General features: G+C 42.0%; 1 protein-coding gene across 1 annotated transcript in view; it reads left to right on the forward strand.

Moving 5' to 3' along the window:
- The window catches only part of si:ch211-186j3.6 (neural-cadherin), a 207,125-nt gene that overhangs the window by 63,892 nt on the left and 119,228 nt on the right, over positions 1–24,005 (forward strand). Inside the window, exons 6-9 of the mRNA XM_061764771.1 lie at positions 2,566–2,815; positions 9,072–9,214; positions 21,134–21,306; positions 23,453–23,621. Coding sequence (XP_061620755.1) covers positions 2,566–2,815; positions 9,072–9,214; positions 21,134–21,306; positions 23,453–23,621 — 735 coding nt within the window. The remainder of the gene's footprint in view (positions 1–2,565; positions 2,816–9,071; positions 9,215–21,133; positions 21,307–23,452; positions 23,622–24,005) is intronic.

The raw sequence follows: 24,005 nt of genomic DNA on the forward strand, positions 1-24,005 counted from the left end.
AAAGAAAAAGTAAAACAATACATTATTTCTTTTCTTTTTTCTTTTCAATTTAATTTCATTTGATTCAAATGTTTAATTATAAATTAATTTGTAAATTAAACTAATTTGATTTAATTCAAGGTTATACATGTTTTATAATTTTCATGATAACATTTGAAATATTTTTTTTTGTTTAATAATACACTTTTGGGTCAGATTCCGAAGATGCACAAGTGAAGTAATGGATAAATCTGATCGCACAAATTTTATCTAATATAATTATACTCATTTCATATTTTGACTTTTTAAATGTTTACATTTTTTTATTATTTAATCATTTGAATAATAAACTTTTCGGTGAACTCGCAATGAGTGGATAAATCTGACTGCACAAATGTTATTTAATGTAATGTAATTAAATTCTACATCAATAAATTTAATCTAATTAATTAAATTAAATTGAAACATATTTTTTCATTTTTGGAATGTTGCAATACATTTTCGGTCAGATTCCAAAGATGCATTAGTGAACTCACAATGAATAGATGACCCTGAACATAATTTTCTAAAATTTAATTTAATCAAAACTTTCAGCTGAAGTGTATCTACTAAAACTGTCATCAACAAATATCAATAATTATTTAAAACATAATAATGTAAATGTTTAGGTTAAGTAAGTGAACTCGCAATAATGGCTTAATCTCACGGCGCAGATATTTGAATTATTGGTTTTTATTTAAAAATAATTTGCCATCAAATTCCAAAGTAACAAAGGTTGAATGGCTGAATTTGATTTAATAGTAATAAACATAATAAATGACACATATTGCTATTTTTGGGACACCCAACCACACTTACTCTAATTGTATTTAATTGCATTTAATTGTTTTTTATGTCATTTTATTGTATTTATCGTGTTATGTTTGTGTTTTCATGTGAATCTTCAGGTTGTATTTTTATTTTAATGAGGCAGCTTTAAATGAAACCGCAAATTATTATTCAGAAATGCATAAAAAGTGTCAAACAACTAGAAAAGAGAATGTCACTTCAACAAGTTGCTTTTTATGAAACTATGTGATCGTTTGCTGCGACGCTCGATTTGAATAATTTTTTATTTTAATCTTTCCCCTGCAAAAAAGCAGTCAAAGCCACGTCGTGTTTATTCATGTTTTCGTTGAGGCCAGATGCAAAGCAAGATAAATTGGAGAATAGAGATTTTGACGGGGCGAAAAAAGTTCTCGTTAGTGGAAAATATGCTTGTTCATGTCCCTTGTGGTGCGCGCCATTTCCGCAAGGCAATCACTTTGCCACTCGGCCTGCATGGATTCCCAATGTGTCCGATCCAAATGTGCTCGCTCACTCGCCGACAATTAGTTGAGTGGACATTCTGCCAAACGGACAGTTAGCGCTTCTGCCAACACAACTTTGTTTGCACAAAATGGTGGAATACAAGAATAAGGACTTTTATCACTAATGTAAATATGTGGGATTCTTCGCAATTACCATCATTTCTCATGTATAATGCGCACCCCCCCCCCCCCACAAAAATGTCAAGTCAATAGTGAGCATTATACATAGGTATAGGGGAAAATGAAAACAAACTTTCACATTTTATAAATGTATGCCGCCATCTAGAGGTTATGAAAAAGCTGTACGCTCTCATTCGCATATGCCACCGCCACCTAGAGGTTATGAGAAAGGTGTACACTTTCATTTTAAAACAAACAAATGAGCGCAACTGTGTTTTCTCATTTACGAAATAAAAGTAGGGCTGTGAATTTCAAAATAAGGGCAAGTAAATAAAAAGAAAAGTATTACGTGTTCAAATAAAGTGCTTAACTTCAGAATAATTATCTGAAAAAACTAACAAAATACAGATAATACTTCATGGTTTGATCATATGGGTAGAAGCAAAATCATGCATTGTAAAAATGCATTATACATAGGTAGAAGGGTTTTCCAGAATTTTGAGGTCAACTTTGGAGGAGCATATTATACACGAGAAATTACGGTAGCTTAGTGTTGGCTAACCACTGTTAATCGCAAACCAATAAAACACAGTCCTTTTCCCCCCTAATTTTCTTTCTTTTTTGAATTTATTAGAATAAATCAATTTAAATAAGAAATTTAAAAACTGAAAACATTACAAACTGAAAACATTTTGTCACATTTCCGATGTGTCTAGGTTTCCGATGTGTCTAGGTTAGCCAACAATGAATGTATTGCACTGCAGTAATTTGATTCAAGATAGTTTTACAAAATAAAAAAAAGGAAAAATGTTAAATTGAAAATTGCAAAAAAGTAATACCTTTAAAACTGGTGGTTGAGACAGCTGGTTGAGATCCTCTTTCACACCTAGCTGTTAAAAAACGAACTTGACGAATATATTCCTCGGTGGCACTAAACGGGTTTGTTATATTTGTGAACTGGAGTTGACAAATATACAGTAAACATCCACGGCAGTGATAGTTAATACTCATGTTCATGTATTTTATTTTTTTTGACCAGGCAATCAAAATGCCAGGTCCATATGATTCAATGTTCATCTTCTCTGTTTTCTGTCTTTTTCATGTCCCGACCTTTCAGTTTCCGCCAGCGACTGCGACTCTGAGAAAAATGCCGAGTTGACGTACTACACGCTGAGTCCTGACTTCACCGTGTCCCCGCACGGCACCATCTTCCCGGCCGGACCGCTGGACTACGAGAGGCCCAACCATCTGTACGAGTTTGTCGTGATGGCGGTGGACAAGGGAGCGGTGCCGCGCACCGGCACAGCCACCGTGAGGGTGCGCATGGACAACGTCAACGACGAGCCGCCCGAGTTCTCGCAGCACGTGTGAGTAAAAGCGGACGTTTTAGTAAGATGAATGTATCGCATGTGTCATGTCTGTCCTGGGTTCTATTCGACGCTTTAGCAGTCAGAATTTGACGATTCGTAGGTTCTTCCCCCCGATCTCAGCTAAATGCTAGCACTTAACACTGCTTCAGGTTTTTTTGGTCTTAGGTTGACAGAAGCTTGCATTCAAGTCAGCGCTTGAGCAGTCTTAATTCTGAGGTTCAATAGAGACTTTATTGATCTCGAAAGAAATTCTTGCTTCTCCCCTGGTCTAGGTTAATTTTTTTCCGTCTTGTTGACTTTTTATTTTATTTATTTTTTCATGTCTGTCCTGGATTCTACTCAGCACTTCAGCAGCCAAAACGTTGTAAATTCCTCGGGTAGCTTAGGGTAGATACTTTATCGATAACCAAAGGAAATTCTTGCTTCTTCCTCAGTTAAAGGCTAACATTTGACCCATTTTTGTTTCACTTTTAGTCACCATTTCTGTCCTTGATTCTATGCAGCACTTTAGTGGTCATTACTTTGTCGATTCTTAGGTTCTTACCAGTTCGCAGCTAAAGGCCAACATTTTGAGACAGTGTTATTTGGTGTTTGGTTGATTGATTGATTTTTTTTTAATATAACTTAAAACCGAGATGATCTGCTATGTCACTGTCTTAGCCGGCAGAATTTGTCAGGTCTTGGGTTCTTCCCAGATCTCAAATAAATGGTAACATTTGCGCCTGAAACACTTGAGTCAGTACTTCAGTCTTTGGAACTTAACATAAGACTGATGGGATCACATCCGCCATTTTATTCATTGACTCTATTTACACCCGATATGGCACAAAATTTGATTCTCAAGATCCCAGATTAGCCCAATAAGTTTCCAGAGTTGTGACATATAAATACAATCAGACAATAACTTCAGCTTGCCCTCAGCAGACACGAGCTGATTGTTTTGAGCGATATCTGATAAGAAGATAATGGCATCGTGTAGCTGACGGCGAGCGTGTGAAGCGGCGAGCTCCGCTCTCAGGTCAGCGCCGCCTCGCAGCTACTTCCCAGTTTGGAGCTGTGTGCAGCTGCTATTACCCACAATGCCTCAGTCCTAACCTCACAATCCCCCCCTCCCGCCCCCTCCAGTGCCGCTGCGGCGCCGGCATCTTTTTAATTGGCTGATTTTCTGGCAGAGAGCCGGGCAGAAGTGGTGAGCTGGGGTCAATCAGCCATGGCCACCCGCACCCTCAGGAGACCGCAACGTGACTGTGTGTGTGTGTGTATGTGTGCGCGTGACTGTGTGTCTCGTCAATCACAGAGAAGATTCCGGAAAAGCGGCGTGACGGACTGGAGCGAGTGATGTACTTGTAAAACGCACTCATACGTCTGCTTCGTAGACGTGCTTACTTTGTTTCGGTCGTGTACGCGTGCGTGTGTGTGCGTGTGCGTGTAGTTCTATTGATTTAATGTCAGCGGAATACTGAGTCCCCTTTCTCCCCATGTAGAATTCAACCTGCCACTGCAACTGCTGGAATTAAACAGATAACGGCACACTTCAATATAACACAAACACACACACACACGCACACGATGCGACAACAATAGCATGAACACCTGCTGGTATTAGTTGAGAGGGAACAGACAGCAAGAGGAGAGATCGAAACCAATACCAAATGTCCACAGTAGCAATTACACCTGCTGGTAGAGTAGAACTTTGGTGTTCGTAGGCCCCGGTTTTTGTACAATTCAGTTCTTGACAAATTTGTTTGATCGAAAGCAGTGGTTCTTAATCTGGGTTCGATCGGACCCATGGGGTTCGGCGAGGCAGTCGCTGGGGTTCGACGGAGGACTCGACACACACCGCGTGTGCGTGCGTGCTTTATCCGTAAAAGCCTTTTTGCACTGCAGTTTGAACGCCTTGTTCGTGCCGTTCAAAACGCAAGGGAGCGTCAAAATTGGCGTTTACCGTTGCGGCGATGCGCCTCGACTTGAAACGCTTTGTTCTTTTTTAAACTACCTTTATTTAACATTTCAACGATACAGTTGACTTGAGTAGCATTGCTGTGCCATCAGACGGCGCATCTGATAATACAAAAACAGCCCAAAAATGGTTCCGCGCACTCCGTATGAAACTTGCGGGGTTCCGTCCCTCCAACAAGGTTAAGAACCACTGATCTAAAGGTTGTCCCCGTTTTGATCAATCCGCTCAGTTTTTGTTTAAAACAAAACTAAACAAAACACAAAATGTGTGACTCAGCAATTCACTTCCGGGATCGACCCGTGTTTATCCGGCGAATATCCGAAAAGGGCTCAACAGACGGCAATTCGTAATCGACTAACGCATCCTGTCACAAAGTCAGACCTTCAAAATAAGCATGCAATACAGTATAATAACACGTTCTTTGGTCACATGGTGGCTTATTTAGCCATCACACTCAATAAACCAACACAAAATAGTTTAAGTGTGACCACCATGGCTAAGTTAAGTGTTGTGAAACTGTTATTATACTAGTGTGCTTTTATTTTGAATAACTAACCTTTGACACGATGTTACACCTGTGTTGCCCCACATTTTCCAAGTGCCAATTTTCCATTTGATAAGGAAAGTGAGAAATGCGATAGAATTCAAGAAAGAATTTGTAGCAAAGTATGACAATGTTTCCTTCGTCTCCTGCCATCGATACACTGTTTTCAATAAAGGTAAAAAGTGCTTTTAAATGTTCATTTATCCACTTCATTAGATCATTTATATTAATTTCACACTTTAGTCTGTATGTAAAATTATAGTTATTCTCTATAACTTGTGTTTTTTGTTGATATTTTTGAGGCTATTTTTTCCAATGGGAAATATTGCTTTGGTTTTTGTACGATTCGGTTGTAGTCGGGCTTTCCAGAACGCATTCATCGCAAACACCGAGGCTGCTCTGTACTTGGTTTGAGAGGTTACGTGCGGAGTGACAACAACAACAAAAAAGCAGTGACAAAAGACGACAGCAGCATAAACATCTTCTAACGTGTATGTTTGTAGAAGACAGCTAGCGAAAAGCGAGACAACAAACAGCAACAAAACAACAAACACAAGCTAGTTTGATGGACACGAGAAGAAGAGAAGAGACAAAATTCATCAACACATCTGCTGGCACTTGGTTGTTAGAGTTGACAGACAGAGAGAAAAGAGACCACAAAAAGCAATTTTAAAAAAAGTAATAAAACCACCTTGTGCATGACCAGTGTTCCTCCCAAGGCGTCATTATGGAGCGCTTCTTAAGGCCGCGGTCGCGTTATGGACGTGCGTCAGAGTTGAAGTGCGTCAACGTGCATCTATCTTCGGCTCCACCTAATGGCAGGCCGCCGCCGGCGCCTCAGTGAGCCGTCGCTCCCTCCCGTCGGCGGACCGCGGCTGAATTCGCCGCCAATTTACTGCTGTTGCCACGGCAACCCCTCCAGCGCCACCACCACCACAAAACGATGTGTTCTTCAATGCAAGTGCGATGAAAAGAAAAATGACAAAATAAGGAGAAATTGTTTCGAGGAAAGATGCGGGGAATTCAGTATGCAAGTTCAGGTTTGGACTCTCCTTGCTAAGTTCATAAACCGACTACGGTTTTAAAATTGCTCTTTTTTTTTTTTTTTTTTTCAAAAGTCCAAATATGACCCAAAGCCAAAACCCTATTGATTTCTTAGCGCAAAGACGGAATCAACACTTTTCAGCTCTCATTCACTAACAATACAAATCAAATTTCAAGCCATACTTGGAGGAGGATTCTGATTCTGATTCGGATTACCATCCTTGGTCAAAGCAAGAACTCTTGTTTCCAATGTACCGAAACTCAAAGACCAAATCAACTATTTTCATCTCTCAAAGAAATGAAAGCGCAAAAGAAATGAAGCTCATTCTCCACAAGTGACTTAAAGTCACCCAATTCAACATAAAGTCAACAATTCAATTCGACAAGCCGCCTGCTGATTGAATTCAACTCGCAGGAGGAGGTGGTCAAGATGAATGATGCGATCGGCGACCACTACCCCCGTAGAATTGGACGCCAGTAGTCGCTCACTAACCACTGGCCTCCAGCTCAACAAAGCAAATGAAGTCAATAATTAAATTCAGTAATTAATTTCTGCGGCCCTGCGGGAGCGTTCGCTTTCCCACAGGCTGAGGCGGGCGTGCGATGAAAACAAAAGTTGCGCGGGCAAAACACGGGTTAAAAAGTAATTAGTGTGTGCTGGTGTATGTCCGAGGTGCTTTTCATTTGATCGCAACGTCGATCGGGACAAATTAGAGACGTGCAGAGGGTCCAAATGCGTTCGGCCGGTCGCCCACACGAAAAGTGGAAGGAGTTTATTCATGTTGACCGTGAGGTCGTTCCGCCGTCAAGTTGGATTAACCTGCAAAAAAAATTGACCGGCACGACTCAAAATGCGCGCACTTCATCAGAGCTACAATCAGCCGACTGGGATTCAAAGACTGTGGAGTGCGAATCAAGTTTCCGTGCAGATTTCAACCAAATTCTTTGGGGCCAAGCGCGAAATGCAGGTGAACGATGTCGTAAGGTGGCAGACGTAACGGCCAATCGGAAAAGCTGATCTTGAACGACAAAAAAATGCCTTTTCCAGGTGCGAATCTAGATCCAGCCGACTGCCGCCGTAGTCTCAAAAGCTGAATTTACTTCGGTAGTTCAATTCCAAAAGCGAAACTTAATATTATACGACACCCGACCCGAGTGAAATATTTCATCATGTTTTTAATATGGATGACTTCATTTTGACATCATAGCTTAGTGCAAAAGTAAACCCAAACTTCACTATCTCTTGAAAGTAGAATATTACCGAACAAACGAATTTTTCTACGATATTCTAATGTATTGAAACAAACCTGTAAATTGTGTTTTGCAATACAACTTAACTATATTTATCAATATTCGGGCGCAAATGTTCCAAGTTAAGATACACGTTTAGACCTAATTAACCAATAGCGATTGTGGACGATGACTACTTGGTCCTGCTCAATAGCGCAGGTAACTATCCACATGTATACGCACGTCCCGACGCGTCCGTCCTCTCGGGCTTGCGGTCCGAAAGTGGATGTGCGGCGAGGCTTCAAAGCGCCACTTCAAAGCGTTGAGCGAGACGCAAAGACAGAAACTGAGGGGAATTTCAAGCGTGCCAGCTAAACTCTGCCGGCGAAGGCGGCGGCAGCTGATGAAAAATGCATGCGAAGGCGAGCGCGCTCCCCCCCACCCCACCCACCCCGTCGAAAGGCCACAGTTTGCGTTATATGCTGATATTAGGCTTCAAACTGCTGTTCTTTACTCGCATACTTCTTTATTTTCCCGAACACCTGCGGCTCACGGTCGGACCGATGAAGTAGGCGGTAAAAACGGAAAGCGGCATTTATTTATTTACTTTTTAAAAGAAAACATTTACAAATAAATACATAAAACCGGGTCCGACTGTGAGTCTCTTTGCACGCCGACAGCTTTTTAGCTCCGAGCTGCGTTTCTGTTTTCGCCAAACAACATAACAAATACGCACCCAGGTACGCTAGTGTTTGTAAGCGTAAGCCCACTGCTTAGCTTTGTTGTTTTAAAGCATCTTCGTCATGTTCACACAGCACAGCGGTAAATAGTCAGACCCCCAAAAATGCCAAAACATTTGTAGAGGGGTGTAGCATGAACGAAAAGAAGAGTTGCACACTAAATGTGTACACGCTATAAACTTGAAGCAAATGACTCAGTTGCTGGTAGATTGCAGTACATGGAGAAAATGAAGTTGCATATTTAGTAGCGATGCACCGAATTTTCGTCCACTGAAGACTTTCGGCCGAAAATGGCCCAAAAGTGCATTTTCGGTTTCAGACCGAAAGACTCGAGGATCTTGGTTTAACGCGACCAAGAAGACCACAACTGGAAACTGGAAATGAATTAGCATGTAACAGCTAGCCAGCTACCTCACTTGAGAAAAGGGGCCGAGGACAGTACAGTATGTCGATATAATAAATATTTATAATATAAGATAACCTTTAATAGTCCCGGAATGGGCGAATTTGCATCATTTCCGCAGCATTAGTGGATAGAGGAAATACAAAAATAGCATGCAAAGAGAAGACATTTGGCCGCCATTGCAACATCGATGCAATGTATCCATTCTTAATTACGATCATAGAGTAATGATTATGTTGTGCTATCATCCAAGTCGGCCTTGGCTCAGGCGTACGTTAATAATACTCCAATAATTAGGTTAATTGTGTATTTTATTGTGTTTTCTCCGTCAGCTACCGGACGTTCGTGTCTGAGGACGCCGGCCCCAACACGTTAGTGGCCACCGTGCTGGCCAAAGATCCCGACGGAGACGGTATCACGTACCGCATCGCCTCGGGCAACGAGGAGGGCAACTTCGTCATCGACAGCCAGAAAGGTAAAAGAAAATGTTCACTCCGGTCCACATCGCTTCACTAAACACAAAAACAAACACTTTTCCAATCCTCAAAGTGCGGTCGGTGCGCAATCACTGACTTAAATGCAAATACAATTCCCAATGTTTAAAGCGTGAAATACAATCAAACGTATTCGAATGACGCTTGTGCATAAAGACGGTTTCATTTGAAAAAATACAATCGAACATTTTAATTCAATGACGACTGAAGTACAGGTTTTTTGTTCTTTTAATGTGTACGTTGAACTGCATATTGTTACAGTGGCTTACAATGATACAGGTTCTAATGAACATGCATTTGAATATTTATGGGGACGCTTCAAGTATTAACTAGTATTTTTGTTTTTTTTTATGTGGTGCTCGGTGTAAAAAAAAAAAAAGAGCCACTAACTGAATCCATGTATACAAGAGGTACCTTTTACTCTTTATGCTTTGAAATGACTGCCAGGAGCATTGTCCCGCACGCACGCACACACAGACGTTGCGATAGCGGCCGAGGCAAGGTTGACGCGGCAAGGTCTGCGTGAGCTCCCTTATTTGCTCTTTCAAATCCTTTTTATCATTCTCGTAATGGACGTGGACCGCTACGAACTCCGCCCTCGCTCGTCGTCTCATCCTGTTTCCTGCCGATGGTGATGGAAAGCCTTGATTGCGTCACACACACACAAAATCACTGACCCCCCCCCACCACTCCCCCACCCCCAAGTGTTAATCTGCCTGTAAATCAACCCAAAATATACAGTGCATTTCTCGCAGATTTAAGGGGGCCATTAGGATGGGAACGGCTCAGTCAATATGACGATCACGCGCTTTCCTATTACGAGCAATAAATAAACAGGCGCTGTCGGAGGGTGCCAATAAACACCAATAAACAACAAACCTTTTCTGCTTTGTGTGCTATATTGTGTTTGAGCATGTGCATACCCTCACCAAATGAAGTTTAGATGCAGATTTAGACAACATCAACCTGTACTGGCTGTGTACCTGGACAGTCAGTGTTGCTTTGAACTGCCAGCCCTCCCTCACATTGCAACTGGAACACGTATTTGTTTCCAAATCTCGAAAATGGCCTGTACCGCTCTGAGCTGCGTTCCTCCCTGGTGCCTAAGGTCAGCTGACCAGCTGCTCCTGGAGGTACCGAAATCGAAACAGTTTTTTTTTCTTCCTGTCGCTGGTCCCTAACTATGTATAGGATGACCTCCCGGTGCACATTAGACAAGCCCACACATTGTCCATTTTCTCAAACTTCGCCTTGAACCCCATTTTTATTCTTTGGATTTCAACACAGTACTTGTTAGTTTTTATTCTTTTTAACTTTTTTTTTTTACTGTTTTAAAATTATTTGCAATTGTCTCTTGTGCTATGTTAGATTTTTATTTATATAATTACTTTGTTGTAGGTGTGGTGTTTGTTTTTGTTTTTTTTAAATGGTTGTGTTGAAACTACAGTCGTGCTCAAAAATAATGACACCCATGGGGTGCCAATATTTGTACCTATATATACAACCCCAATTCCAATGAAGCTGGGACGTTGTGTTAAAGATGAATAAAAACAATGATTTGCAAATCATGTTCAACCTATATTTAATTGAATACACTACAAAGACAAGATATTTAATGTTCAAACTGATCAACTTGATCGTTTTTAGCAAATAATCATTAACTTAGAATTTTATGGCTGCAACACGTTCCAAAAAAAGCTGGGACAGGGTCATGATTACCACTGTGTTACGTCACCTTTTCTTTTAACAACGTTCAATAAATGTTTGGGAACTGAGGACACTAATTGTTGAAGCTTTGTGGGTGAAATTCTTTCCCATTCTTGCTCGATGTACAGCTTCAGCTATTCAACAGTCCGGGGTCTCCGTTGTCGTATTTTACGCTTCATAGTGCGCCACACATTTTCAATGGTACCCGCACTTTTTTACTACGAAGCCACACTGTTGTAACACGTGCAGAATGTGGCTTGGCATTGTCTTGCTGAAATAAGCAGGGGCGTCCATGAAAAAGATGTTGCTTGGATGGCAGCATATGTTTCTCCAAAACCTGAATGTACCTTTCAGCATTAATGGTGCCTTCACAGATGTGTAAGTTACCTATGCCATTGGCACTAACACAGCCCCAAACCATCACAGATGCTGGCTTTTGAACTGTGCGTCCATAACAGTCCGGATGGTTCTTTTCCTCTTTGGCCCGGAGGACACGATGTCCACAATTTCCAAAAGCAATTTGAAATGTGGACTCGTCGGACCAAAGAACACTTTTCCACTTTGCATCAGTCCATCTTAGTTGAGCTCGGGCCCAGAGAAGCCGGCAGCGTTTCTGGGTGTTGTTGATAAATGGCTTTTGCTTTGCATAGTAGACTTTCAAGTTGCATTTACGGATGTAGCGCCGAACTGTATTTACTGACATTGGTTTTCTGAAGTGTTCATGAGCCGACGTGGTGATATCCTTCCCACATTGATGTCGGTTTTTGATGCAGTGCTGCCTGAGGGATCGAAGGTCACGGACATTTAATGTTGGTTTTCGGCCTTGCCACTTACATGCAGTGATTTCTCCATATTCTCTGAACCTTTTGATGATATTATGGACCGTAGATGATGAAATCCCTAAATTGTACATTGAGGAACATTTTCCTTAAACTGTTGGACTATTTTCTCATGCACTTGTTTGACAAAGAGGTGAACCTCGCCCCATCTTTGCTTGTGAATGACTGAGCAATTCAGGGAAGCTCCTTTTCTACCCAATCATGGCACCCACCTGTTCCCCATTAGCCTGTTCACCTGTGTGATGTTCCAAACAGGTGTTTGATGAGCATTCCTCAACTTTCTCAGTCTTTTTTGCCACCTGTCCCAGCTTTTTTGGAATGTGTTGCAGCCATAAAATTCTAAGTTCATGATTATTTGCTAAAAACAATCAAGTTGATCAGTTTGAACATGAAATATCTTGTCTTTGTAGTGTATTCAATTAAATATAGGTTGAACATGATTTGAAAATGATTGTATTCTGCTTTTATTTATGTTTAACACAACGTCCCAACGGCACGGTGGCCGACTGGTTAGAGCGTCAGCCTCACAGTTCTGAGGACCCGGGTTGCATGTTCTCCCCGTGCCTGCGTGGGTTTTCTCCGGGCACTCCGGTTTCCTCCCACATCCCAAAAACATGCATGAATTGGAGACTCTAAATTGCCCGTAGGCATGACTGTGAGTGCGAATGGTTGTTTGTTCCTATGTGCCCTGCAATTGGCTGGCAACCAGTTCAGGGTGTACCCCGCCTCCTGCCCGATGACAGCTGGGATAGGCTCCAGCACACCCGCGACCCTCGTGAGGAGAAGCGGCTCAGAAAATGGATGGATGGATGGACAACGTCCCAACTTGATTGGAATTGGGGTTGTATAATATAAAAAATTGGATACTGTCTACTAACAGTGATTTCTTTGCTTTAGTCCAAAAATTCAAGTGACGTAATAAACTTCAGGCGCACTCTTAAAGGTTTATACTCTTAATAAGGAAGTGGAGCGCTGTAGTCTGGCTGTAACAGCCTGGCTACGCGGTGTGGCTGCGTATAGCTGGCCCAAAACTAAATTTTAAACACAACTGCTCATTATTTTATACTGAGACACGACCACAACGATATCAACGCACTTTTAATTTTGCGGTATCGTGAATATTGTTCCATCCCTAATGTCGTTTAAATTGTGCGGCTGTTTGACTTTCTTTTAATTCTTCAGGTCGGCCATTCTCACAACTTTCAGAAAACTTTAGAAACAGTAATTTGGTATGTTCAGAGTAACCTCCATTGTTCGCTATTCCAATGGCTCTTCATTTGCATCGTGCATATCGGTTGTACAGTGCCCTTTGGAGGTGTTACCCTACACTTCCACAAAATAAGAAACAAATGGTAAAACGAAAGTGCAGTACACTTTATGCATTGATTTATGACTCAGAATGTGCCTCGTTTTTTTTTCCAGCATGCCCACACTCTGTGCCACCTTGGAGCCGACGTGGTTTCCAGATGAATTTGGGGTCGATTATAATTCATAAGAATGTATACTCGTCTACCCTTTCTAAACTTGCAGTATCTATTTTTATTTCCTTCGGTGTCGGGATGGTGTGATTACCAAAAACTATACATACAGTGGGTACGGAAAGTTTACAGACCCCCTTCAATTTTTCACTCCTATATATTGCCGCCATTTGTTAAAATCATTTAAGTTCATTTTTTTCCTCATTAATGTAATCGGGGGAGAAGAGCCTTGGTAACAGAGGTCAAGAAGAACCCAAAGATCACTGTGACTGAGCTCCAGAGATGCAGTCGGGAGATGGGAGACAGTTCTAGAAAGTCAACCATCACTGCGGACCTCCACCAGTCGGGGCTTTATGGCAGAGTGGCCCGACGGAAGCCTCTCCTCAGTGCAAGACGCATGAAAGCCCGCAAAAAAACAGCTGAAGGACTCCAAGATGGTGAGAAATAAGATTCTCTGGTCTGATGAGATCAAGATAGAAATTGTTGGCCTCAATTCTAAGTGGCATGTGTGGAGAAAACCAGGCACTGCTCATCACATGTCCAATACAGTCCCAACAGTGAAGCACGGTGGTGGCAGCATCAAGCTGTGGGGGTGTTTTTCAGCTGCAGGGACAGGACGACTGGTTGCAATCGAAGGAAAGATGAATGCGGCCAAGTACAGGGATATCCTGGAGGAAAACCTTCTCCAGAGTGCTCAGAACCTCAGACTGGGCTCAAGGTTCACCTTCAAAAAAGACAATGACCCTAAGCACACAGCTAAAATACGGAAGCAGTGGCTTCGGAACAACTCCGTGACTGTTTTTGAATGCCCCCCCCCCCCCAAAGCCCTGCCTTAAACCCAATTGAGCATCTCTGAAAAGACCTGAAAATGGCTGCCCACCAACGTTCACCATCCAACCTGACATAACTGGAGAGGATCTGCAAGGAGAAATGGCAGATGATCCCCAAATCCAGGTGTGAAAAACTCATGGCTGTATTAGCTAAAAAGGGGGCTTCTGCTAAACACTCAGCAAAGGGTCTGAATACTTTTAGCGGTGTCATATATCAGTTTGTCTCTTTTAATAAATCTGCAAACAATTCAACAATTCCGTTTTTTTTTTTCCTGTGATTATGGGTTGCTGTGTGTACATTCATGTGGGGGGGTGGAAAGAATGTATTTAAATGATTTTAGCAAATGGCTGCGATATAAAAAAGACCGTAGCCACCGTGTGTGTACATATATGCACACATGGCCTGAACGACTCACATTCGGCTGTAGACTCAGACCAATTGACCCTGAACTGGCAGCAGACTTGCACTAAATGACTCGCTCGATAAAGGCAGCAGACTGAGATGAAATGACTCGGCTTCAGCAGTCTTTTTGTGCTGTGTACGGCATTGTGTACAAGTGGAAGTGTGAGCACACGAGGCTTGTTGTCTCGCTGTCATCTTGTCTTCTTGTATGGTTTTTATTATTTTGCTTTTCTATTATTCCGTCTTTGGCCCTGAGCTGCTGTTTGCTCTGATGGCTGACCTGCATCTGATCCTCGCTTTATGCAACACACCCACACGGCTTTGCCCTGCTTCTTTTCCCGGCTTCCCTCAGGCTAATGTATTGTTATTCTGGCTCCTCTTTTTCCCCCTCGCCTTTCCCCTTATTAGCATCCTCTCAATATTCTTTTTTTTTTTTTTTGGCGCTTCCTTCTGACACTCCCCTTCCCCTTTGTGAGGTGCCTTCTTCTGCCAAGTTAAAACACTCGCAGTCGTCTACTGGTCTACTGGTTTTCTTCCAAATCTGCTTTTAACATGGATAACATTTTAATTTTAGGTTTACTACTGAAGCGGACCGAGGCGTGGATACAGACCTGGTGTGACAAAGACACGCAAATGTCTGAGAAGATGCGAGGGGACATTAGCCTTGGTGCTTTTGTGTTCTTGGAATGTCCTAAAACCTTTTCCGTGTACCATTTGCATCCACTTAGGCCCGAGCGTGTGTGGCTCCCGTCTTCAGCTCTTAGGTGTTATTACAGAATACGTTCAGGACGCCTCCACGGTTCGGGAAAAATATAATGCATATACAGTACTGTATATAAACATTAGCTGTGCAGTGTGGTTTTGCAGAGCGAGGAGGAGGCCACGCCGTATTTGTATTCGCTACCCATCGTGTCCGCCCGCTGCCTTTAACAAACTAGTCACATCTATCTGGCCTTGTGTCTCAATTCATTAAGGCTGAGTGCCTGCGGGCGAGTGCGCGTGTCCGCTTTTTTATCACACTGAGCCGCATCTGCTGCGTGCCGGATGTACAGTGCAATGCATATTCCATATCTTTGTATTAGAACACGAATAAAGCTTCAGATTTAAAGTATGCAAGCCCTTGTCATTTTATCGCAGTCTACAACCATTAGCGAGTCTTTTTTTTTGTCCACGTTACGTCTTTTGTATCAACAGGACCCTTTGGTGTTTCTTCGAAATAAGTGGATTAAAACCATAATTGTATTGGTTCTTTGCACAAATTGATAAACTGATAACAAAACATGATGAAATGTAAATACATAATAAAAATGTTGGTTGCGTTATACATATACGTATCTATACGTATACTGTATATGTGTGCAGCATGTGTAAAACCTCCATATCATAACATGTTGACCAAATGACAAATGTGCACAATTTAGACTTATCGCTTCATAAGAAGATGAAACTGTTCAAAAGTAATGTAATTACAGATTTTCTCCCATGAATGCAATTACATAAAGTACATTGTGGAATTAACTAAATTACGCAATCTTGATACATCTAATTAGTTCCTCCCCAACAGTGTCAGTCAAGTACGATTTTCAACGGGTCGGCATGGTCAAGTGGGTGTCACCCAACCACTGTAACGACTAACAGATTCCTGTAGATGGCAGCATTGCAACACATTGCATTTGATAAAGAATAGGCGGTGAATCTCGGCTTGTCACGTCGATTGTGAGGGCGAGAAATGCTTCTTTTAAATGTCATTTTGGAGTCCCGTGTAAATCCACAACAAAGGAAATGGACAAAACAAACCACGATACGCAATACCAACATGAAAACACGTCAGAAGTCGCAGTCCCAAATCAATTTTTTAATTATTTAAAAAAATAATAATTTCCTGCTTAGTTGCTTAAAAAAAGTACGGTGACATACGATGTGTTTACACGGCATCAAAATTGTCAAAAATGACTCTTATTTGTGTATTTCTGCTTCTTACTGTACCGATATCGGAGCATTTAAATCAATATTGAATTGAATCAAACTGAAAGAATCCAAACTGAATCGAATCGTGAGCTTCTTAACGATGCCCGCCCATCACTGACGTTATGTTTCTGTAAATAAATGATTATCTTGCCATAAAAAGCCCTTTCACAGCCTTGTTTTTGTTGACGATTTGCGTCAAAGTCACTGTTACACTCGCAACAAACCTTTTTCCGCACACACAATACAATGTAGGTGTAAAATTTCAGTCAAAAATGGCGAAATCTGCTTTGAAAACGAGTTTATCTTAGTCTCCCATGAATGTAGAGGCGTTTGGTCCAAGTTTATAGACAGTGCAGGTAACTCTGGTTCCAATTTGCATCCAAAATGGAGTCTTCTTCGACTTCTTTCCCTCCCTATTCACTTTCATTCCATCCACTGCCATAGTTGACACATTTGGACGTGCGTCTAAACATCATTAATTAGGTCCAAGTATGCAGTCGTTTTTTTAGATCAAAGACCCGTCGGCGAAAGGCTGTTTGCTCGTTACCTTTATTTGCTGATTGGCTGAGAAATCTCACATAGTAGTTTTGCCTTATAATGAGAGGTGTTTGACCGAACCTCAATGGCTCCTTGTCTTATAAAGGATTTTTGTTGCCGGAAAAAAAAAAAAAAAATGACAATAATGTTCATCTTTGGTCTTGTAGTACTTTCGCAATTGCTGTGATTTTACCCCAAATTTTGCCTCTTTTTCATGTGCTTTCCATTCCCCAACTCCTAAATTGATGGCGCACCACGGACTGTTTGTTCTGGTGGTTATAATGAGGGAAGCGGCAATGTTGTAATGAAGGTGTGCAGGTGGGAAAGTGCACCCGAGTGCAGGCGGCTGCCAGAACGCGCTCTCATTTTAATTGACAATCGGCAGCTTTGCGCAGTCGGAATACTGACGAGGCCGCCTTAGAAGACCGAGACGGCGGAGAGGAAGAAGCGTGGCGGACGGGTCAAAGTTGAAATGGAAATAGACGCAGATTTCTCAAGCACGCACGCCAACCAAGGGCCACGCCGCCGACAATCTACGACCTTAATAGACTTTCTCTTACGCACCAGCAATCTGCCAATCTTATTACTGATTCATAGAGTGAATATTTGACTCGGCAGTCCAAAGGCAGCCGCCTCGGTCATGTTTGTACGTGGCATCATCTGCATAAGATACGTGTGCGCTAATGTCAGTGATCCCAGTTGTGTTCCCTCCGGGCTTTCTGCTCATTTGCCGGAACATATGCTCTACGGCCGCTTCATTAAGTACGCCAGAAAAAGAAAAAAGAAAAAAAGTGTTCAAATGTTCATTTTGATCATGTGACATATAGCAGTACTCCAACCCCAAAACTTGTATCGAGCATCACACTAATGTTTTTATGTATTTCTTTTTACAAATATGCCTTTACATTTTGCACATAAATGTGTGTTTCGACCCAAATAAAGTTGGGCAAAACAATTCAGAATTCTACCTGAAATTTCCAGGAAAAATATTCCTCAAAAGTCGCAAAAAAAAAAAATGCGAAAATTAGGTGAGATTTTTTTCACGAAAGGTACAGCTCGAAACTCGCAAATAAAAATTTGATACAAATTCTTTTTTTTTTTAAATATTAAGAATGTTACTTAAAAATAATCTATTTACGATTTTATGCTGATGACTGTTACTCTTTCCAATTTATTTTCCTTGACTTCCTACGGTAAGAATAGTTTGGCGGACACGTGAAATTATAACCGGTTAAAAATCTTTCTTTAATAAATATATGTTTCCCATGCATGATAAGGTTTTTAGCTGTTTAAATGAAAACAGCATGAAAAGCGTTGCGAGTTGTAAAATGTCATTTATGGAATGGTCTTTGGTCTTTTTTGTGATTGGTTATTCTTTTTATTTTTTTTTATTTTAATTTACCACTTAAAAGACAACAAAAATCAACTCAGTATATCACATAAAGAGCGCTTTGCCTTTTGAATCCGAGAATACATGAATGAAAAGACGAAGGAGAAAAAAAAAATACATCCCCCTGAAGGGAGATTTATAAACGTTTTCAACAACCGGGCTCGTGTTTAATCCTGTTCCTCACGGGACTCCTCGCTTCTTCAGAGCCGAGCTTCGAATCATGAAAAAATAATAACCCACAGACTATTTTACTATTTCTGATTTGATCAGCAAACAATGGGTTGTTATAATTGAAGAAAGGATGTTTTTTTTTTAATTCTTTTAGTTGTCGGCCTCATTAGCTTCTCTACGAACCTTGTACAAAAAAAAAAATAATAAAAAAAGCTGACTTGAAATCAGATGCGTGCCATCTGGCGTACTTCGTTGTAGTACCACTTTGCGCCACTGGAGGAAACACTAATCCATTCGAAGTTTGGTGCCAAAGTTGACACACCCCCTCTCTTCTGTACGTAAAAAAAAAAGCTATTAAACCAAATGTTTGCTCATGTAAGACATGAAAATGTAACTGAAAAACAACATCAAAGTTTCATAATATGCAAAAAAAATAAATAAATAAGACAGACCCCCTTCCTCCTGTTTAATCATCCAAATGTCATCAAAACATGTCCAAATTGGTCTCAAATACACATTTATCATTTTTATTCGCTCATAATTAGGGTTAAAAAAACAAACAAAAAAAAATTTTTTTTTTTTAATTTATTTCCCAAAAATGTTTTGTCATGTAAAACCTGCACATTAAACTGACACGACGACATCAAAGTTTCATGACATGAAAAAAAAAAATGGTCGTATGCCCCCGTCGACATACAAAAGGCGACGCCTCACTACGTGCCAGGAAGAAAGACGGGGGGGGCGTGGGGGGGCGGGGGGGGAATAGTCCTTTCTCCGTTTAATTGTGTTGCAGCTGTTGCTGGAAGTGTGTGTGTCTGTTTGTATTACATCATGTGTGTGCGGTAATGTGAAGCGATGTGTGCGACGCTTCTTCTTTCCCCTCACACCTCTCTGTGGCTGCGAATTGGAGTCAGCGCTCCCCACCGCCTTCCCTTCTCCTTGTCTGTCTGTGTGTGTGTGTGTGTGTGTGTGTGTGTGTGTGTGGGTCGCCCTCACACGCACGCACTCAAGCGCACACGCAAGAAACGCAAGCACTCACACACACGCACTCACGCGTAACCTGGAATCGGCTATTGTGACAAATACCTCAAGGCTCATCACTCCCCCTCGGTGGCCGTTGTCCATCGCTTGTTCAGTATGTATGTACACACACAAACACACACACACATGCAAAGATCAAAGGTCATGCACTGGTGCTATGAACAAACTCAAAACTGTCCATCTTGTGGCTGCAATCTTGCTCATCACCTTCCCTGGCCGAGTAAACACAGATAGACGGATGTATATTGCATACACACGCGCCCACACACACACACACACACACAGACACACAATTTCAATTCCCTACTCTCCTCTAAAACAGCAAGAAAATGAACACCTGACAGCGATACCACCTGGCCCGGCCCGTGAAGATAAGGAGGATGTAATAAGCGCTGTTCACACTTCAAGCCCACACACGACACACACACACACGACACACACACGACATAAACAGAGCTGCCAGGGTATGAGATGAATACAAAGCGCGCGCACAGAGAGTCATTCAAAGCCGAGTGGGCTGCAGAAGCTCTTGTTCGCCCACATCAGACGCGTGACGTTGGGGGGGGACGCAGCCCAAAGCCCAATTCCGATCGGTCCGTCGTCGCTTAGCAACCACGAATGTCGCTAAAAGGAGCAAATTTTACAACGGCGGTGATGTGAAGCCCCACTTTTTCTTTTTTTTTTTGTGGCGTAAGAGGGGTCAAGCGTGTCAAGTGAAACACTCCAGACGCCCTGCTCGGGGTCGCGCTACTCCCGCTACTGCTACTATTACAAATAACACTGCTCAGCAACTAATTTAGATTTTTGGGCTAATTTCGGACAATTTTGATGTTCTTGAATCCAAATGTCACGTTGATTTTGCTCCATCAGGGCAACTTTTTGAACTGTGGTCACATTTTATTTATTTTCATCATTTCTGTTCACACGTTATATTGATATTTTTGCTTTATATCAGGGGTTCTCAACCTGGGGGTGCGCCCCCCTAAGGGGGGGCTGAGTCCTTCCTCGTGAGAAAATACACTAACTGAACGGAACGTTACTTACGCTTATCATTGTCTAGTATTCAGTTTACAGTCAGCAAAGTTTGTAACTGCGGTAGAAAATGTTTTTTTTTTTTGTCTTTTAAAAACCTTATCTCAGATGACAAATATTAACACAAATCAACTGATAATGTCACAAAAGTAGTATAAGAAAATCTGATTTTTTTTTTTTTTGTTGTAAAAAAAATTTGAGCGACCTGAACGAAAAAAAAAAATGGAATCAGTTGAAAAAACCTAGACGACTTACAAAAACATGTATTTTGCAACCCAGTGTAATAATGATAATAATGTACAGTGACGAAATGTTTTCCTGATTTTGCTGGGTCCTAGTGGTTTGCCGGTCCGTGTGGCGCCCAGCCCAAAGTGAGCTAAGGTGGACAACCCCTGACTCCAACCCAAATGAGGACGAGCGCGCTAGAAAACGGATGCGCTGTGTTTGTACGTGACGTTCCAATGATGACACCCGGATGTGTATTTTTTTTGGGTGGTTGTCTAGGTTTGATCCGTCTCCGCTCCAACCCTCCGCCTCACCTCCAGGGCGTGGAGTACATCCTCAACGTAACGGCGACGGACGACAACGCCTCGGGCGGCCCTCGTTCCCTGTCGTCCACGGCGCAGGTGGTGGTCGGCGTGGACGACGTCAACAACAACAAGCCCGTCTTTGAGAAGGTGAGACAACCGGAAACCGGTCATCCTCGAAATGTCTCCCGTCCTTTGTCTAATATTGTCTAAATTTGCACACCAAAAGAAATTCAAAGTATTGATTTGTTTGAAAGGCATCTGAAGTTGTGTAGTTGTGCACAATTTGAAACAAATTTACAGCGAGGTGTCCCTTTAAAGTCAGACAAACGTTTGAAATTCAATCCACATTATCAGGAAAATAGGTCAAGTTGGGCGAAACGCGGAATTTGGTGTTTCTCAGAAACGGCAAGAAAAATCATTTTTGACAGTGCGGAAAGGCCAGATGAGGTCAGGGAGCACAGAAGCTTCCAATAGTCACCAGCGTACCACTCTGTCATCTTGCGCGTTCGTTCGTGAAGCAACGAGGCGAGCGCTTGAACTCCAGCCGAGTTGCACGCTCAAGAGGCAAAACTAACCAGCCGTGTCTCGGAGGTCGGGAACCGAACCGGGGAATTTACCAAGAAAATCAGTAATGCGGTCAGCCGTATCATGGCTGGACCCAAGGAGACGACGAGATGATGTAGAGTGCAAAGGAGAGCAATGCTGCGAGGCACGCGCTGTTGTTTGTTTATTGCATTGTCTTTCATTCCACCGTAGTTTTTTAAAATGGTCGGATTGAAAAGAAATTTGCTACAGTAAGCTCAGTTTCTTTTTTTTTTTTTGTGGGACAAAGTCACAATATGGGATCACAATATGATGAGAATATACAATAAGGCTTTCTTTCTTCTTCCGGTGAGGGATGCTGCGTTCAGAATGCCCGATTACTCGTCGCAGAATTCTGCACTTCCACCTCAATGGAGCCGTTAAGTAGCGCCGTAAAAATTGCTTCGGAATTTCCCATAAATCAAGCCGACATGCGCGCACGGACACACGCGCACACAGTCGCTGGTGCAGATACGTGACAATTAGCGGTGAAAATAGAATCAAGTACTTTTCTAAGCGAGCTTCATTAATTCACACAATTTGGCCTGGAAAAGCAGGAACAGCTTGTGGGGGCGCAGCAAAAAAAAAAAAAAAAACGCGCAAACATCTTGGCGGAGAGAAAATGGTACCTTATGTATAATAGATTCATTTTGAAAGTCTCCCTCGCAGCAGCGCACTGCAAATGCAGTTACGCTGTGGCCCGCTGCTGTGAGGAGTCAGTGGGGGGAAATATAAAGGAAAAAAAATAAAAAATAAAATAGGAACTGAAGCTGAGTGCAGCAATGTCAGGCGAGAGGAGAGCTTGAAGGAAACGGAGTTCTTGCATTTGTTCATTTTTTTTAATAAATGTATTTTTATTTTTTTTGCCGGTACAATTTGTATCACACGTCGAATGTTTGATCCGGATTCATCGAGGTATGACTAGTCAGAAATCTTCACTGCCATGCTCCGCTCACACACGCGATGATAAAAAAAAAAAAAAAAAATATTTCACAATTTTTTCTGTAGAAAACGTGATTCAAATTTCATGTTGCGGTTTATTTAGAACCTTTCAGAATGGACCTTCCTTTCAAACAAACGTGGTGGACTTCCTGTGTCTTTTCAGGCAAGGCTTCTTGAGACTTTTTTTGTGGGTCTTTTCATAAAAGACATGTCTACCAAATTTCACGTTGCCAAGTGAAGCGGGCTTTTGGGGCTAAGTTTTCAAAAAAGGAGGGAGGTCACAATTCATAGATGACGATCTGTCGTATCTGTGATTCGAATATTTTTTTTTTTGTATTTTGTTTTTTCCCGAATCGGATTGAAACGTCAATCAATCAAAAATGTCCGTCAGATGTGCTAACCGGTCTTGTCCAGTATACGCCGTTCCAATTTGGTACGAATCGTATAAAAAGAGTTGAATCACCCACAAATTGACCCAAAATGCTTCCCGTGTCTTTTCATACATTGCTTCTTGAAACAGTTTTTTCCGTTTGTCTCCTCTCGACGCTTCTTATCAGTCCGACCAGGAGCGGCCTCAGGGCACTTTTGCCCCGCCACCCACTGCCAACCTCGCTGCGGCACATAAGTCAGTGCCACTTTTGGCTGTCAAAGACTTGAAGACTGCTTTCGCAATGAATAAAACATAGCCTCGTATGCACTCTGACATAGTTTGCCCTTATCCTGTCGCACCCGCGCCCCCCCCCCCACACCTCCCCACCCTCTCACCCAGTGCCAACAGTACCGGGAAAAGACGACGGTTCTGGAGAATCAGCCGGCCGGGACGTTCGTGCTGAAGGTTCACGCCGTGGATGCCGACGAGGGTTCCAATGGCAAGGTCACATACGGCTTCATGCACAAAGACTCCACTGTGCCCGCCTTCAGGGTGGATCCTGACACAGGTGCGCACACACACACACATACACACACACGTGTGCACATTTTGTTATATGTAATTTAATATTTCAAATGTTCCCTGTACTCATTCATTCATTCATTCCTCTTCCGTATCCTCACCAGGGTTCCCTGTACTTTTGTTTTGTATTTTAGTGTAGCATATGATTTTTGGAAAAAGAAAACATAAATTTCATATTATTGCATTACAGATAAAAGTGTGTTTGAGCTAGCGGGGTGCAGAAATGATCAGAGTGTTCCCACCGCTGCCTCAATTGGACTCAGGAAAAACCTGTGTGATGAAAAATGTTTTTACGGGTTGGGACATCAATCACTGTTTTCATCACAGCAGCAGGATGGCAATCTAAACTGATTTTTTTGTTCCACCGCAT

This window comes from Phyllopteryx taeniolatus, unplaced genomic scaffold (genome assembly GCF_024500385.1).
Source record: "Phyllopteryx taeniolatus isolate TA_2022b unplaced genomic scaffold, UOR_Ptae_1.2 contig_24, whole genome shotgun sequence".
Lineage (NCBI taxonomy): Eukaryota > Metazoa > Chordata > Actinopteri > Syngnathiformes > Syngnathidae > Phyllopteryx > Phyllopteryx taeniolatus.